At 42.8% G+C, this 19,111-nt stretch overlaps 1 protein-coding gene across 15 annotated transcripts in view; it reads left to right on the top strand.

The window, feature by feature from the left end:
• Window positions 1–16,990, top strand: part of sorbs2a (sorbin and SH3 domain containing 2a) — a 49,563-nt gene extending 32,573 nt beyond the window's left edge. For 10 of the 15 annotated variants that reach the window (XM_046843089.1, XM_046843087.1, XM_046843086.1 and 7 more), the window contains 11 exons: window positions 909–955; window positions 3,378–3,541; window positions 3,841–5,484; window positions 6,215–6,276; window positions 7,472–7,518; window positions 7,696–7,810; window positions 7,910–8,038; window positions 8,851–9,015; window positions 13,006–13,043; window positions 13,121–13,227; window positions 14,228–16,990. In XM_046843089.1, the coding sequence (XP_046699045.1) occupies window positions 909–955; window positions 3,378–3,541; window positions 3,841–5,484; window positions 6,215–6,276; window positions 7,472–7,518; window positions 7,696–7,810; window positions 7,910–8,038; window positions 8,851–9,015; window positions 13,006–13,043; window positions 13,121–13,227; window positions 14,228–14,289 (2,580 nt within the window). In that variant the 3' untranslated portion in view covers window positions 14,290–16,990. The remainder of the gene's footprint in view (window positions 1–908; window positions 956–3,377; window positions 3,542–3,840; window positions 5,485–6,214; window positions 6,277–7,471; window positions 7,519–7,695; window positions 7,811–7,909; window positions 8,039–8,850; window positions 9,016–13,005; window positions 13,044–13,120; window positions 13,228–14,227) is intronic. The other 5 variants (XM_046843096.1, XM_046843093.1, XM_046843090.1 and 2 more) reach the window with 3 other exon arrangements.
• Window positions 16,991–19,111: the final 2,121 nt, after the last annotated feature.

Raw genomic sequence — 19,111 nt, 5'->3', positions numbered from 1 at the left:
TCACTAGTCTCATCTTCTCTTCTCTTCTTTCTTCTCTTCTTCTTCTTCTCTTCTTCTTCTTCTCTTCCTCCTTCCACCAATCCACCTATTCTGTCTATCTTCTCTGCATCCACCTTCTTCTGTCCTCCATCTGTCCTCCGTCCATTCATCCAGCTATTCTTTGGTCAGGTCATTATTTTATGTCTTTTTATTTCTCTTCTCCATCCATCCATCCATCCATCCATCCATCCATCCATCCATCCATCCATCATCCATTTATCCATCCATCCATCCATCCATCCTAATCTCCTGACTCCTTGACACCAATCTTCTCCTCCTCTCTCTTTGCTTTCTCATCAAACTAATCCATATGAGTATTTATACAGACAGAGTGAAAACACACGGCTGACTGTAACCATCATCCCTCCATCCAACCAGCAGACGGAGGTGTAACCCACATCCACGTGTTAGTGTGTACCAAGTCTCGGCTCTCTCAAAGTCATAAATGTGGATTATAGTGAAACGTTGCTAACATGTTGGCGTAGCCTCAGGAATCCTTCAGGGTCTTCACCATATTCTATTGACCAGCTTTTCCATTCGCCCAGATCCCAGTGCATTGTGGGTCGCCTAGAGCATCCTGGATCAATTGCATTAAGGAGGAGCAGCAAACCTTGAAGGGCATTGCATACCATGATCCTGCGGTTGATTAAACACAGGTCAAAGGTCATGAGGACAGCGCTTTACACGGGGGAATGGGGGTGGAGGAGGAGGAGGTGGTAGTGGGGGGTGGAACTATTGTGAGATACAGCCGTCTGTAGAGAGAAAGGGGGGAAGGATTTGAGCGCCGCACGGCGCTGAAAAGCAACGTCAGGGATTCTTTGTTTCTGTGCGTCTCACGCTTGTCTCCTTTTGTGTGTCCTTCTGTTTAGACGTCTCTCTATCTCTCATCCTCCGAACGGCCTGAGAGCACCTCCAGGTGAGTCTATTTCTTCTTCTTCACGTTCGTCATCCTTATATTCTGCTGGCCAAATCATTTATATATATATATATATATTGTGTGTTAACCTTTTCAGTAAAACTAATGCATGTGTGTGTTTGTACAGAAGTGCATAATAAATCTATAACCCAAATGAGCTTGTGTATATGTGTTTGTATATGTGTATATTTGTGTATAGATATGTGTGTGTTCGTGTGTGTGTGTGTGTATGTGACTCTGTGTTACATCCATAGCCCCCTCCTGTTCCCTATTCAGCTCAGCTCTTGAGTATTCAGTAATCCCTCACTCTCTGTAGAGTCGAGCTACGATGCTATTGGTGCTATTGTTTGCCTCCAGAATGGTGTGTGAGTAGGATTGCAAAATTTCAAGACTGGAAACTTTTCATGGGAATAAACTGGGAATGTACAAAATTGCAGGTTAGCTTCTAACAGGGAACATAAACGTAGTTAAAAAATAAATCTTGCTGGATAATTTTGCTTAAAACAACCAGATTTGATGTCGTTTTAGTTGAATTTCTCCCCTGCACATTCATCAATCACATGCACGCAGCACACTTACTGCAGGGCTGCTGAGGTCACGCCCCCTACATGCACCGTGCATTCCTCCATCACATCACACACAGAATGCTACAATCCTGCACATCAAAATAATGTCCTTCTTGATAAGCATTCATGTAAATGACATAAATCTTACATACACTGATTAAACCTAAACTTTCTTCTACTGAGTGTAAGCGATTGTGCAACAACATTATACTAGCAATTAAATCAAAATCAAAAATGTCATTTTAAAAAAAGCTTTATTAGTGTGCATGAATGTCAGCTTATGACCAAACAAAGTGTTATATATATATACACGTGCTTGTAAATGATATCATATAGATTTCCAAAAATTTCTAATTAATTCACATAAATTCCTGGTAAGTTTCCATATTTACAAAATTCTCCAGATGAAATTCCCATGAAAAGTTTCTGGAAATATTCCATGACTTTGTAACCCTATGAGAATAATCTGGACAGTTTTCCAGAAGCAGAACACACCACAGAACTCAAAGACTTGCACTTAAGTGTTTTATTTGTGGTACAGTGCCTGTAAAAGGTGTGAAAAAACACTGAGACTGGTTTGTCAAGTGACAATATTCCTTTTGTTTCTATGCAACAAGCTTGATATAAAGATTAACTTTGACCAAACAAATCTGTAAATATCCAGATGTTCCATGTCATTTTCATTTAAAAAATCCTCCCTTAGCATGAACAACAGCTTTACACATTTTTGGACATTTCTTTTCTCCAAACATTCAGGTGAAATACTTTGCTATGCAAATGCAAATGCTATGCCTCTTGTTAAGGGGTTCTTCACTAGTTGGAGATTTCTTGTTTAAAGGCGACTGCGCTTTTTCCTGGTGTATGGATTCAGATGCACTTGTTTTTATGGGACCCTGGTGCATCACCGTATTAATGGCTTTTTTATTGTTTTAGTGCCTTAGTGTCTTGGTGCTTCATAAAGCATAACTAATCAGAAGGCTTAATGGTCCTAATAGGACCCAGCTGGACACCATACATTTTCCCAGATGAGTTAGATTTAGTAAGGACTCCAAATTAAAATCAGCCAAAATGTTGGAGATTGAATTTGAGCTTGTTAAAGTGGCAGACCTTTGGTGGATGAGTGAAATAAAAAGTCAGAATTTGAGCCTTCGGAGTCTATTTCTGAGTCGGCAGAAATATAATAGGGGAGGAAATATAATAGGGAGGTGGTAGTCCAGTGTTTAAGGCATTGTACTCTGGACTGTAAGGTCACAAGTTCAAATCCCTTTCAGTCAAGGGAGCTGCCACTACTGGGCCCTTGAGCAAGGCCATTAACCTTCAAATGTTTAACTGGATAAAGTCTTTCTGGATAAGGGTGTCTGCCAAATTTCAATGTCAATGTAAATGTACATTTACATCAATGTAAATGTAAATAATATGTATGTGTCACATTACGCATATGTCAGCTTGCCCAGAACCTGGGGACAGAGCGAAGGGGCAACCATGATATAGCCCCCCTGGAGCAGGTAGCCTTATAGGCCTTGCTCAAGGACCCAATCGAGGTAGTCTTCTGATTGGTAACCCATATACTCATGATGTACATGCAGTTTTGGAGAAGGTGGTAGCTCAGTGGTTAAGGCATTGGACTCTGGTCCCAACCACCAAACTGCCACCACTGGGCCCGTTGAGCAAGTCCCTTCACCCTCAATTGTTCAATTGTAAGTCGCTCTGGATAAGGGCATCTGGCAAATACCAAAAATTGTAAATGTAACTGTAAGCATGGCACAAGTAAGGCAGTCAAGGTATTTCCCACAGTAAGGTAGTGTCCGAAAATTGGACGTAAAATGTTTTTGAAGTTCTGGTATTTGTGGTGCCAGCAGTGACTACAGGAAGAGACGAAAATCGGAGCCGTTTGTCACTCAGCAGAGCACAGGAAATGAGCAGAATGCTGGTCCAGCCTCGAGACTTCAACCTTACAAATCCAACAGTTTGAAGAAGCCTGCTGTACGTTCCTCACCTTCCTCTCCAGCAAAAGCAAAAGGTACACACTACCAATCACTTGATGGTCAATCTACCACTACCACTACTTTTTTCAACATTTTGTAAAAATTTCACACACACGACCCAAGAAGAACTGGCATTCTGACATCATTCTGACGGTCATTTGCACACACATCTTGCATATCTGTTTACGATCTTGCTACCTCATTGTCTCAAATGTCCTTATAACCACACTAACTCTCTCTCTCTCTCTCTCTCTTTCTATCTCTTCCTCTTGAACTTATTAACTTTCGCTCCTATCTCCTTTCTTTTGGCATGCTGCATTTGCTGCGTTTGCAGCTGGAGGCACTTGTGAGTCTCTCTCTCCATCAGTGAGCTCCCCAGGTATGGACCCAGTGTCCTCTCACCTCTCATCTGACACCCTCTCCTTGTCCACATCCACCCTGCGCAGTTCCAAACAATCTATCAGCTTTAAGAATGGTTGGCAGGTGTGCCAGAAGGACAGCCCTGAAACCTGGAGCAGTGTGGAAGATGAGGAAGCGGGAGCGTCCTCGCCTCATCTCAAGTCTCGCAGTTGTGATAACTTACTCTCAGACAGTAGCGTTGGAATGAACGGAAACCATTCAGAAAGCATCGGATCACTGCTTGGTGATGGTGGGACACGCCAACCACAGGCACAAGCAAAGAGTCTCAATTCGTCCCCCAGAGCACGTCGGCATCACCGGCGCAAAATGGCCCACGATACTCCAGGATTCCTTCAGCTTTACAAGACGATGCATCACATCGATCGGGCACAGCTTTTGCCCTCAGAAGTGATCTGTTCTGTCCGTGCCCGCATCCTGGAACTGGAGAGACAACAGCAGCAGCAGAGGAAAAGCCTGGATTCATGGGCACCATTAGGCCAGGAAGTACCACAGAGCATGGTGCCAAATCGGATCTCAGAGTATGAGCAGATGATCCAAAAGTCAAAATCCATGCCAGACCTGGGCGAAGATAACACTCAATCAGGCACCACCACGCCAGGGTCTTCTCGAGCCAGCAGTTGCCCCAAGCGTCGCTTCTCAGTTGAATCTCTTCTAGAGGAGGAGGACCCTCCAGAAAGGGCAAGAAGTCCCCCAGAAGGCCAACCACGGCCAGGTCCAGAAGATCGAAGCCTTGTTCCGGTTGTCAGACAGAACCTACACAAACAGCAAGACTACTCAGACAGTGAGCAGGATGCTTGCACCTCCGAATTGAGTGACTTTATTCAGATAGAAGGGTCTTCATTTTGTAGTGAGAGCGACTTAGACCACTGCTCACTAACGTCATCGGAGAGCTTCTGTGGTTCTGGACATCATCACCACCATCACCACCACCACCATCACCATGGACGCCGTCACCACAGCAGCCACCACCACCATCTCCACCAGAGTCTGGGTCAGAGTCAAGGTTACCACCACCGCCACCTCATCAGCTCTTGTAAGGGCCGTTGCCCGGCATCCTACACCCGCTTCACCACTATGCTTAAGCATGAGAGAGCACAGCAAGAGAGCCACACATCTATCACCCCTCCACTGGCTCAGCAATCACCCAGCCTTTCCAAGCTGGCCTTCCTGGTTAGCCCGGTGCCTTTCCGCAAGAAGCGGGGTTCCTCACCAACCCAGCAGCACTATAGTCGCTCGGGCCACCACAAATCAAAGGCAGCCATGTATGAGGCTTTAGACGCTGCCCTTCAAGACATTTATGACCACTTAAGGGCTGAGAAAGGGCTTGGAGCTGCTCGGTTGCCGGATGACAGCATTTTGCGTCGGCTCCTGCAGGAGTTGCTCCCAGAAGTTCCCGAAAGGAGCTCATCACTGCGGGGCCGGCGGGGGACTTGCTCCCCTTCCTCCTCCCACCACTACCAGCCTTACCACAGTGCCTCCTACCAGCAGCCGCACCACGCAGATGCCTCCAACAACAACCAGCACACTAATGCTAGCTCTAACGCACACTACTATTCAGGTGCAGCTGCATTAACATTTCCTCGCTCGCTAAGAACTCCGTCTTTTGAATATTGCCACAGTTGCACGGTCCCATTCTCATTCCCGCAAACTCGCTGTGCTGGTGTACTTGCAACACTGCCTCTTCTCTGCTGTTTTTTTAAAAATGTAGAGACAATTTACACAGTTTTAGCCTTGCTAGTTTTTTTCTTTTTTGTTTATTGTCTATTTATTGGTATATTCAGATTTTTAGTAATGGTTGTTGAAATGTTTTGTGGAAAAGAGGCAAAAAAAAGCATGTTTATTTTTGTTTGGTTTGTTAAGAGCATGTTCAATATCATATATTTGCGTGACATTTGTCTCCATCAGATTCTGCAGCTTTTCTTCTTGCATACAACGTGATACATCATACATTCGTAATTTTTTTTTTGTACTTGACTTGTTTAAAGTGTAATTGTAAGTACAGGTTTTTCCAGTTGCTTTGCCATTATTTTGTGGGAAAAAGTTTCTCAAATACCATTGTTTTTCAGCAAATTGTGCTGAAGCAACTGCAAAAATAAAAAGTTTCCATTCAAAACAGAAATCAAAAAAACACTTTTGGATTTTTATTTTAACCCATCAGTCCTTTTTTCCTCCGCCACCGCTTCGTTATTCTCATCTTACAACCCCATCATGTTTCGTTTAAACGGCGTCTTCACGGCATGGCGTCCCAGGGGCGTACACTTTTGACACCTGTGATGTGTCATTTACAGATCAGGGCACTGACGCTGGTTGCATCACACCTCAGAACAGAAAACCTACTCCGGAACGAGAGGTAATGACGTGCTTTTCTTTATTATATTCTTATGTAATATATATTACAAAGACCTATAAATGTAAGTTAGTTTGAACCCAATATAATTAGTCATGGAATTATTGTCTTTTGATGAAATAAGTTTTATATCACTGAATCATTCAAAGTAGTCCAAAACCTGGTAAAAACCTGGTGTCAAAAGGCAATTTGAATATTAGTGTTCTGGTATTCAAATTCAGAAGGTGTGTATATATTATATATATATATATATATATATATATATATATATATATATATATATATATATATATATGAGGTGGTATCCAAAGGTTTCGAGACTAGCTCTGTTCATAAGAAGGTACTTTATTTATCTATGTTTACACAATATCACTTTCAAACAGTCTGCTTGCATAGCAATACAGCACTCCCAGCGTTCCTGCCAGTTCTGGAATGTGTCCTGAAAGTCTTCTTTTCGAAGCGTTTTAAGCACATTCTGTGATTTGCGCTGGATCTCCGCGATGGTGTCAAAACGGCGAGCTTTGAGCTGGATCTTTTAGTTTTTGGGAGGAGGGCGTAGTCCACAGGAGGCAGATTCGGCAAGTAGGGTGGGTGGTTAAGATGTTCTTTGGCAGATTTGACCAGTTTCAAGCAGAATTTCACGTTTGCTCTTTGTTTTAACTTGCTGTCCATGATGAAAGATGTGGTAACGCACATGGTAAGAATAGCACCAGTTTCACAGCTCCCGATGTACAGAGTACAGTGTGTTTCGGAACACTGACTTATGGAGGTCAGTGCTCCCTATGACTGTGCGTGCAGCCTTGTTTTGTCTTCTGTTGAAGTGTTACAAAACTAGTCTCGAAACTTTTTTTACCATCTTGTTTATATATATATATATATATATATATATATATATATATATATATATATATATATATATATATGTGCTTCTTTACCTTATTCATTTGCCCCTCCCCAAAATTTCATTTGCTTTCACATTTGCTCCATCATTATTTAGGACATCATTTTATGGTCAGCACTTCCTTTTCCTCTTCTGCTTTTTGTGTTACCGGAACTACGGACCTAATGATCCCAATAAACCTGCAATAGAAAGCAAACGATTGTAAAAAATGAACATGAGAGCAGACCGTCTCTGATTGTCTCCTAGGTGTCCTTTAAGCAGATTATATATCTCATATTGTCTTCTCTCCTCCATCAGAGACAGTCTGCCAGGGCTATTTACGATTTTAAAGCTCAGTCCAGCAAGTGAGTACACGCTAAACAAAACAGCATGCTTATCCGGCACATGGTTATGACATCGTAGCATCGAACGTTCCTTTGCATTCCATTGAATCGAATAATACTCTCTGATTCACAATGCCAGTTCATGTTTTATCGTTGTGTTTTTTTGTGGCCTCATAGTCAAGTGTGCGTCTTTTCCAGAGAGCTCTCGTTTAAAAAGGGTGATGCAATCAACATCGTCAGGCAGATCGACAGCAACTGGTACGAGGGAGAGCACAGGGGGCGCATTGGGATTTTCCCTATCTCTTATGTCGAGGTGTGTGTGCTTATAAATATAATAAAAACAGCATTAATAAACAGAGCTACACATTTTCCAGGGTTTGGTAATATGCTATTTTTTTCCAATGCTCCACAGAGGGTCATATCTAATGAGAGGAAGCAGCCGGTGCGTCCTCCTCCTCCAGCCCAGCTCAGGGAGATGGGCGAGGCTGTGGCTCGCTACAACTTCAACGCCGACACAAACGTGGAGCTTTCGCTCCGGAAGGCAAGAAATGCACACTTAGCAGGCATTTCCTACTGTTTTGGTGGTGTTTCTGAAAATGGTAAACCATGTGATAGTTCAGTTAGCGGAATGTACAGGTAACTTTAGCAGTTTAAAAAAAATCCAAGCAATGTTAGGCAGCTGGGGTCAGTGCATGGGGTCAGAGCATGATACAGCACACCTGGAGCAAAGAAGGTTAAGGACTTCAATCAATGGGCCCAACAGGGCCAGCTTGGCAGTACTGGGGCTTAGCTGTAACCATGACCTTATGATCAGTAACCCAGAGCCTTAACCACTAACCAACCACTTTCTCTGTTTTTGCATGCGTGGTCAGAACCCAGGGTCAGCATCCCTGGAGCAGATAGGGTTTGGCAGTGCTTGAACGCTTGACCCTTTGATCAGTAACCCAAAACCTTATCCACTGAGCTACCACTTCCCCTGTTTTCACATATCCCAGCATGTCACGAAGCTGAGCTCAGCCATATTACGGTGCCCCTGGAGCACAGATCATTAAGGGCCTTGCTCAAGTGCTGAAGAGTGGCAGCTGGGCACTGCTGGGGCTTGAACACCAACCTTATGATGAGTAACACAAAGCCTTAACCAACAAACCACTGTGATATAGAACCTATTTTGAGTAACTGACCAATCTATCTAAGGGCAATGTTGGTATTCTTGATGGGTTTTGGTTATTTTCCCCATCATGCTGCCTTTACAAGACTTGATATCTATAATAAGTGCGAACAAGCTGATTCATTTACCTCAGATGCTAGCCAACTTGATCACAGTATATTGATCTTTGTGGGTGTGTTTTTCAGGGTGAGAAAGTGATCTTGCTAAGAAAAGTTGATAAGAACTGGTATGAAGGCAGAATCACAGGCTCCAATAAGCAGGGGATTTTCCCTGTCTCCTACGTTGATCTCATCAAGACCTCCCCTTCTAAAAGTCCTGGTCACCGTGGAGACTCCTACAGGGTGCAAAAGGTGAGGTGAAATCAACAAAAAATCGACTTTTCTTTACTTTCTCCATCACTTTCTTATTCTTTCTCCTTTTCTACTCCTTTATAAGCCCCACCCTGCTTCCTCTGACTCCACCCCTTACCCTAAACTTCAAGAGGTCACCAGCGAATGGCTGTCCCTCACTCTGGGTGTCACAGACTTTTCTCCTTCTCTGTGTAGCACTCCAGTCCCGCCCACTCCACCGCCCCTTCCCAGCAACCTCCACAGTTTCAGTACTTACTCACCCACTCCTCCTCCACCAAACACACTTCAACCAATATCCTTGGTCTCGAATTCATCTCCGCTTCCTCCTCCTCTTATGGACCCACCCTTTTTCCACAACCCTGCCTCTTTTGTCACAGACCACTCCCATTTGTTTAACAGCAGAAATCATTTTTCAGTTGTACAGACAACAGGACAACCCGAGGAGCTGGTTTTAGATCCGAATTCAGAGCTGCACATTGTAGAAGCAGAAGCGACACTGATCCCAGAACAGCAGCAAGACTCAGCGACGCTCATAACCCACGTGAACCCCTTCGACAAACTTCTAACGATGTTCCTTTGTAATCACTTGTCACACAAGGCAGAAAACACGGAAGCTTTCATGCCACCTAAAAACTGTACGCTAGCTGATCGATGTATGCTAAAGACACCATGTCAAGAGTCCACAAGTCTAATCAGCCAATCAGAGCATCCATCTGATGATGAGGCGGCATACAGGAAACCTCACAGCCTACTGACAGACAGCTTTGGGGCAGGGCTTCCTGAGTTGTACATACAGGAAGTGGGTGATAAGCCAATGAGAGCTTCCGTTCCCATTTTTATAAATGAGGATTCTACACAAGAGGTAGACCATGCTGTTTGTAACAGTTATGTTAATCCAATGATTACAGTAGTTTGCTAATTTGTTAGTATACAATTACGACACTTGTGGTAGTATTATTAGTATTATGCTAATACTTTTGTGAGTATATTCTGGGTTTACCACTTCATCCGGCAGGGTAGTTTGCTTATATTTTTGTGTATACTTTGACTATTCTGGTACACCACTACAAAAGGTGTGGTAGTTTGCTTGTATTTCTGTGTATAGTTCATATATTCTGGGTATACCACTTCAACAAGTATTGTAGTTTGCCTATATTTCTGTGTATGCAGTATATTCTGGGTATACCACTACAACAGGTATGGTAGTTTGCTTATATTTCTGTGTATGCAATGTATTCTGTGTATACCACTACAACAGGTATGGTAGTTTGCTTATATTTCTTAACTTATATTTATGTGTACAGTGTATTCTGGCAATACCACTAAAACAAGTAGAGTATTTATATTTCTCTGTACACTTTGTATATTCTGGATATACCACTGCAACAAGTACAGTAGTTTGCTGTATATTTATGTTTATACAGTATATTCTATGTATACCACTACAACAGGGATGGTAGTTTGCTTATTTGTTAGTGTAGTTTGTTATTGTAGCATTCTTTGCCAACAGTTATGGTTTGCTGCCTTATGCTTAGTGTAGATATTTCTGTTCTGTCTTCTTTTTAATTTGCTATGATTGTTCAAGGTTTGCTTCTCTAACAATAATGATATTTGGTGTTTTGGAATTTTACTCTTAGAGTTACTATACTTTGTCTGTCTGTAGTCTTTATTGCGTGCATTGTGTTGTAAATGTCTCACTGTATTTCTCCTTGCTAGGCCGACCCCTCTCCTCTGGTCTCACTTCTCCTTTCAAAGCCAGAACACTCCCTGTCACCTTCTTCTTCTCCTCCTACTTGTGTGCCCTCCCCTGTTTCCACCACATGCAGTTCATCCCTCCATCTTTCTCCTCCTTCTTCTCCGATCTCCTTGTTTTTTGGCCAAACTCCCCCATCCTCCCCTCCACCCTTCTCCTCATCTCCTGTCCCTTCACCTGCATTTACAGAGAATCCCTCCTCATGCTGCTCTCCTCCTTCCTTTTTTCTTACCTCCCTTCCCACTGCTCATCACCATAATTTTTCTTCACTGTATAGACACCCCCCTTTTCTTCCTACTTCTTCCCTATCTTCCTCTTCCTCTCAAACTGCCCGGTCTCTGTCTCCACCCATTCCTTCCTCACATCCTCCATTTTACCCATCACGCCAACCTCTCCTGCCCACCATCCCTGCCTCCCCACCGTCTTCTCCAGTCCCTCTATCAGAGCAAACAGCTTCTCCCACAATCCCCTCTCCTCAGATCAAACCTCATCTCCCAAAATCCCCTCTTCTCAGAGAGAAACACATCTCCCACAATCCCCTCTCCACAGATCAAACCACATCTCCCACAATCTGCCTCTTTTAGAGGAAACCACATGTCCCACAACCCTCCTCTCCTCAGCAGTCCCTCCCTCAGAACGTACCACATCTCCGCCAATTTCTCTCTCCGCAAAGCAAAACACATCTCCCAAAATCCCTCTCTCCTCTGAGGAAACCACATCTTCCACAATTCCCTCTCCTCAAACTGTACCACATCTCCCACAATCCCCTCTTTTCAGATCAAACCAAATATCCCACACTCCCCCTCTCCTCTGATCAAACCACATCTCCTAGAATCCCACTCTCCACCGATCAAACCAAATCTCCCACACTTTCTGTCTCTTCAAAGGGAACCACATCTCCCACAATCCACCTCTTCTCAGAGGAAACCACATGTCCCACAATCCCCCTCTCCTCAGCAGTCTCTCCCTCAGAATGTACCACATCTCTGTCAATTCCTCTCTCTTCAAAGCAAAACACATCTCCCATATTCCCACTCTCCTCTAAAGGAACCACATCTCCCACAATACCCCTCTCCTCAGAAGGAACCACATCACCCACAATCCCCTCTCCTCCGAGAAAACCGTTCCTCCCACAACCCCTTCTCCTCAAAGCGAAACACATCTCCCACAATCCAACCCTCCTCAGAGGAAACCACACCTCCCACAACCCGTCTCTTCTTAAAGCAAAACACATGTTCCACAATCCCTTCTCCTCGGAAGGAACCACATTTCCCACAATCCCCAACTCCTCAGCAGTCTCTCCCTCAGAGCAAACCACATCTCCCACAATCCCCCTCTCCTATCCAGTCCCTACATCCCAGCAAACCACATCTCCCACAATCCCCCTATCCTATCCAGTCCCTACATCCCAGTATAACACATCTACCACAATTGCCCTCTCCTTAGACCAAATTAAATCTCCCACTATCCCCCAGTCCACTCCAAGCTCTCATCCTCTTCTTCCTTTAAGAACTCCTTCCTCCAGTTGTGCATCTCCTCCACCTTTGTCTACTGCTCCTGCTCTCCCCTCTGCGCAGTCCTCCAGTGTCCTTCTGTCCCGCACTCCTCCACATTCTTCTCCTTTCTCTACTCCTCCACTGTCCCCTCGGTCACAGCCTCGTTCTCCTCACATAAAGGTAAAACATAGCAAGTGTGTGCTGGGAGAGTGCTGTAATATGTGCAGCACTTGATTTGCAGTGTGTCTATACATCTATGGATGTATAAAGATTAACAGTAGGTTGTTGAATTAGCATGTATTCAACAACAACAACAACAATATGAATTAGTGTGTCAGTGTGTGTGTTTGATGGCAAGTCCCTGACACGAGCTATGACTCTTACAGACATTTTATAATCATGCAGCGGTGGTTGATGGGAAGCCGCCGCGCAGCCCAGTTTCCACCAGGAGGCGCTATTTATCACCCTCCGTTTCCTCCAGTAGAGCGCGAAGGGTAGGACGGAGCGTGGTGTGACACTAGCAGCAGTGCAGGCTAGGAAATGGAGTTCTCTCTTAATGCCCTTCCCCCTGTTTGGCTCTGTCTGTGCATGAATCAGATAATGATGATGATAAGGTTGCTGCATTGCATCTCTCTCTGTGTGCCGGTCATGAGGTTGGAGTAACTTCCTGTTTCCTGTTCCCGACACTGATGTTATAAATAAGTGAGAAAATGTCTCATTCTGTCTCTCTTTGTCTCTCAGAGGATGATGCAGGAATCCCAGCACGGAGCAGGAGAGCCGTAAGTGACCTCAACTATTCTGCTAGCGTTTGTATCGAAGTTTGCAGACATTAATGCTCATGTTTCCTCGGCTGCAGGTTCCAGGCCGTATTTAACTATGTGCCCCGGAACGAGGACGAGCTGGAGCTGCGAGAGGGGGACGTGGTGGATGTGGTGGAGAAGTGCGATGACGGCTGGTTCGTAGGTGCGTAGGTTTTCACCTACTAGTGCATAGAAATTATTATTTGCACATTTGCAATTCTAAGATACCATTCTGATATCATAGAGTCACCAAAATGAGATTAGCTAAACAAGGACTTGACAGAACTAGACATGATGAGTGAGGTCCAATCTGAACCCCAAACCATCCCAAAATCTTACAGAACCCACACAACTTTAGTCTAAACTAGATTATTTAAGCCTAGACGAGCTAAACTCATCTGTGACTCTCAGTAAAACTTGATAATATGAGCCCAATCCAGACAGGATTAGCCAAGCCAATACTAGACTATGCAGGAATATATCCATAAACAAGAGTGGCCACACAAGACTACATGCTACATTACATGCTAACTAAACCAAGACTAAACCATTTATCAGAGATTAGCCAAAACAAGAACAGACAAGATTAGTCAAACCAAGATTAAAGAAGTTTTACAAAAGTTCAGACAAGAACATCCGACATTAGCCAAACCAGACTTGCCAAAACATGATTAACCCAGATTAGATAATCTACACTAGCCAAGCTAAAACCTGATTATCCCAGATTAACTAAACCAGACTGGCCCATATGCTTTTATTCCTTTCATTCCCTTTTTCTTCTGCTTCATTATTTTTTGTGGGTTTTTTCCTTTCTTTTTATTGTTATCCTTCATTTCTCTCTTCATTGCTTATTTTTGATCTTTTTTCTTCTTCTTCGTCTCGTTATTTTTCTTCCTCTTCACCACTTATTAACACTCCTCATCACACTCTTTTATTTGTCTTTCTTTGTCTGCTTTCAATTTCTTTCCAACTTCCTTTCCCCCCCATCACCCTACTCCTTTTCCTGATTATTCTTATACATATAAACATGGTTTCCTCCTTCTCAGTCATTCCTTTCTTCCTTTATACCTGATGTTCTTCTTGTTCTTATTCATTGCCTTTTGTCTCATCCATTAAAAAACACACCGTTTCTCCCGCCTTTTTTTCCTCCTCTCCCTCTGCAGGAACGTCTCGTAAGAGCCGGCAGTTCGGAACCTTCCCAGGAAACTACGTTAAGAGTCTTTAATGAAGAATTGCGGCACGAGAAATGAGGCCCAGCATGGAAGCCTGAGCGTGATTGTGTGTGTGTGTGTGTGTATGAATGTGTGTTCTCATGCAAAAACTGTTGTAGCACTCACTAGCCATCTCTAGCCAACACATCCTTGTTCTCCTCACGCCCTTTATGAGGAGCTTCTGCACTTCACTCCACTCACCGTATTTATTAGCCGTAACATTTTTAATAATAAAGTAATAGTTTTGTTTTCTGGGGAGGAGTCTCTGAGAACAAGATGAGCTCTGATTGGTTGAGAGGAATGAGGTTACTAAGTAACCCCATCATATGGAAATGGAACGGATCGGAAAATATTTACATCGGATTTACACTCTTTTTTGACGTCTTTTTGACGTCATTACATGGTTTCTTGTGATTTGTGGGCGTGGCCTCGTCACAATTATAAACACCAAACTTATATACATAAATCGCGGCATACAAAACGCACATGTAACCCTTTTATAGCGTACAACTCACGTAGGTGTTCATATTTCAATTGTTCACTTCGTGCATCACGAAATGTTTTATTTTTTTTTGCTAATTTGATTTCAATCTGGAGGTGGAGCAAGTAAAAAAAAGCATGCGATTGAGAAAAAAACTGTTATAATTGAAAACAAAAAATACGTACTTGTTTTTCGGGGACCTTCAAACCCTTAAGACTACGTCCTCATCCGCGGGTGTAAACACGGACCTTTTACTTTGTTGTTATCGTAAAACCAACGAATCGGCTTCAGAGCGCAAGCAAGGCTAGTATGTTAGCCGAGACTAGCTAGGACAGTTTCGCTATGGATGGTTACAGTATGCACAATTGCTAAGCTGTATATATACATTTTTTATTTATCTTTTCTTAGCCAAAAAACACTCAGATCTCGGCATGTTTCCTGCGGAGACGACGTTCCATTCTTTTCTACGAACGATATGATTACAACGCATACTTAGGCATTGTCATTTGAATACTTCCTTCGCCATAGTTTACCTGCTCAAAAATTTTCGATCTATAAATTCTGAACATCGCCACTCGCTGTCCCAGATCACTCTTACTTGCAAAAGTTGTAGCGGGTCCGGGGTTAGCGACATCGTCTTCGCGTCCCCGAAGTGTTTGATGGGAAATAAAAAACTCAGGAGTGAAAGATGTTACTGCACAAGCAATAAATAACTTGTCTTTTCCGTCCACAACAGCAGCCAGAATGAAGTTCGCAAAGTATTTCAGCGAGTGTGTACAAAACAGAGTTGATGATGATGATGATGAAATGATGATGAATCTACACTAAGTTTGTGCCACTTGTCACTCTCACTTTTTGTTTCGTTCATGACTTTGTAAGGACACGACCTCACAGGAGGCTTTTTTTTCATTTTGACCGACCGTGATGTTTTATATTCCTTTCAGTTTTCTAGTTACGGCGGATTATCGTTATGGAGTGACGAGTGACAAAAGTAGTCGCACCTTCGTTTTCATAAACCTCACCTTTTGCCTGTTTTTTGTTGGATTGTTTGTTTGTATGTTAACGAAAAAAGTCCACTTGCTTTATAAAGTCACTTTGCTCACACACATTGCTTTGGGTTTCATTTCGTTTCCACTCAAATTCAGTTTAAAAGGATTCGAGTGTTTTCCAAAAGCAAATTTTTCAGACCCCAAATGAACAAGTCAGAGCGACGTGTAGGAGAAATGCTACCTGAGACGACATGAGGATGAAACTGTGACCTGGAAAATGGAACCCGTGCTCTTCTGGGTGACCAAAAATCATCTCCAAACAAATATTAAGTGTAAGGACACTTAAGTATAAATTCTACACTCTATGGACAAAAGTATTGGGACACCTGACTTTTCTAGCGATATCTCGTCCTTCTTCAAACGTCTCCCACAAACTTGTGCACAATTGTATAGGATGTATCATGAAATTTTTCCTTCACATAACCCAGTAGATCCATACTTGTTTCTTGTGCAAACAAGCCATGAACCATGGGGTGAATTGACTGCACTCCAGGAACCTCCTCAACTCATCTACATTAGTACCTGAATCTGCACAAAATCTAGTAGAACATCTTCTCAGAGGAGTGAAGGTCATTATAGGGGCAAATTTATAATGGGATGTTAAAAAAAAAAGCATAGAACAATATAATGCTCAGGTGTTCACAGACATTTTTTCCATACAGTGTATCTATATAAGTTAGATTATGAAGGTACCCTGGGTAATGTTTAGTATATACAGTATTTACCTGATGGTTTCATGAGCTTTCTTGAGTAGAACCATCCTACATGCTTTTTTATAAAATTTTCAAAGATCCAGTTTTTTCAGCTTCATCATGTTTCAGAGAGCTGTACATGACGGTAAATAGAAAATGTGACTGACCTGAGATCAGTATCTCTATCTTTCACAATACTGTCAGGTTGTTATAATTTGTACTGAAGATGTAAACTCTGGAAAAATCAGCACACGTATTGTCTCCAGCGTTGCCAGAATGGGCCAAAATATTCCTACTTGTCTATAAAATATATGCAAAAATGTGTACAGCTTTACTACAATTAGGAGGCTGAAAGGGGACAAGATGGTTTTTGGGGACATGTCCAATCTTGTACACCTTGAACTTTTTAGGGGATGTGCGGTCACATCCTGTCTTTAGTTTTTGTTTAATTAGATGGAAACTTTGAGTATCTAATAAACTCCTCTGTGTTCAACCTGTGTACTTATTTATTGTATCATTCTTACAAATTGATGTGTGTGTGTGTGTGTGTGTGTGTGTACAAAAAATGTGTCCTAAATCCATTGCCTGTTGCCTGTTTCCAAGGATTTACGATAAAGTCATCAATTTCTCTTCCTTTGATTGGATAGTCAGAAAGCGCACTAGTCAGAGCTCCCAACCAGCATCTGTAGCAAACTGCACACCTGATACTGATCTTTCCATCACTTATAGCCTTGAAGTCCTTTTCCAGTCTTGTAGGTACAGTTAACTATACAGCATGGATCATAAATAGGATGCTAAACACTTGGCGATGCTTAAAATAATCTCTTGTACTGTCAAAGTCTCTAAATTGCTAATTAGCACAAATAAATTTAATCAGTGATCAAAGCTAATCAGACCCCCCCACACATTTACTATTCTAGCATGTGTCCCTGTACGTACATAGCAAGAATTTCAGCAAGCTAACATATAGTTAGCTAACCAGTTTATTAAAACATACAGTACAACGAGGCGAAAGCCACTGCTGACTCAGCATTACTTAACTTTGCACGCTATTCAGCAAATTCTCAGGCTAATCAGCCCGCCTTGCTATCTGACTCAACCCTGCCTACATGACACCTTTATTTGAGTTTTCCTTGCTAATTAGCTGACAAGCTACGCTAGTAAGTATACCTGCTAGTTAGCATGCGCCGAGCTGGACTTTAATCGTTTATGGTTCATTGTTTATTTGGACGTTTTTGCAAAGAACGTGGACTGTATCGTGTCTGCTGCTGCGTGTGTGTGTTCTTTTAAGTCATGGGAAAAGATTTGAGACAAAATTCTACAGACAAAACAATGTAGAAAAAGGGTTCAAGAACAACGTGTGAACAACACAGGAGTCGATAAGAGAAAGTCTGAGAACAAAGTGTGTGTGTGTGTGTGTGTGTGTGTGTGTGTGTGTGTGTGTGTGTGTGTGGTTGAAAGAGAGACTTGAGGGGAAAGATGAGAGTGTGTTTGGGTGAACTAGATGGAGAAGATGAGAGCTAAAACATCATGATGAATGACTAGAGAGGGAAAGAGAGAGATAGACAGAGAGTTCAGAGGAAGGCCACAGTGCTGTAGATCAGCAAAGAAAGAAAGAAAGAGAAAAAGAGAGAAAGAGAGAGATATGAGGAGGGCCAAAGTGCTGTAGATCCGAAACAGTCAGATATGTGGGGGAGAGAGAACAAGAGAGAGAGAGAGAGAGAGAGAGATGGAAAGAGGGTGAGAGAGACATATTCTTTCCACCACATGTTTCTGTGTCTCACCAAATAAGGATAGGAGTTCTGATCACCATCCTCAAGGCTCTCTCTCTCTCACACACACACACACACACACACACACACACACACACACACAGAGGCAGTTAACCTTCTCTACTGATCCCTGTAATCCTGGTCTCTTCTGTGTTAGGAGAAAAGCACAGGGTCCACACTCACCTGATTTGACTCGGCGGTTCTATTCAGCGTTCTTCAACATTATAGAACTTCTAGAGCACCGACCTCCACATCAGTACCTGACTTTACTAACACACTTGTGGCTGAATGAATCTCACCCAAATCTCCACAAAATCTAGTGGAGCTTCTTCCCAGAAGAGTGGAAACAGCAAATGGAGACCCAGTGGGTAATGGGGTGTTTAAAAAAAGAAGCACGTAGAAATCATACGGTCAGGTGTCCACATTCTTTTGTCAGTTAGGGATGCGTATCTCCATAACTGAGGCGATTCGCATCTCTTTTCCTGTTGTGTCTCCAGAAAGATGCAGCTCTACCTCTGCCATGTTAATCTGCATTCTATGTGACTTTTAGGATGCCTCGGTCTCCTCGGGTCTGCAAATCTGTCTTTCTTTTGGATAAAGTCCAAATGAATCAAGATGGTGTCATGATTCTGTTCTGAACTTCGAGCACAAAGCCTGGTAAAGCAAGGTGGTGGTAGCATCATATTTGTGGATTACAGGGATGGTATTTAATTCTTTTCATGGATCTGGCTGTGGATAAAATAATCAGAAGACATTCCTAGAACAAACCCAGCCCTAGTTTTAAGACGGCGTTCCCCAAACAGCGGATGGGAGTTGTTGTTTTTTGCTTATGAGAACGAAGA

Source organism: Silurus meridionalis, chromosome 28, assembly GCF_014805685.1.
Source record: "Silurus meridionalis isolate SWU-2019-XX chromosome 28, ASM1480568v1, whole genome shotgun sequence".
Lineage (NCBI taxonomy): Eukaryota > Metazoa > Chordata > Actinopteri > Siluriformes > Siluridae > Silurus > Silurus meridionalis.
Note: the sequence above shows the minus strand (reverse complement) of the source record. Positions and strands in the feature narration are given on the sequence as shown.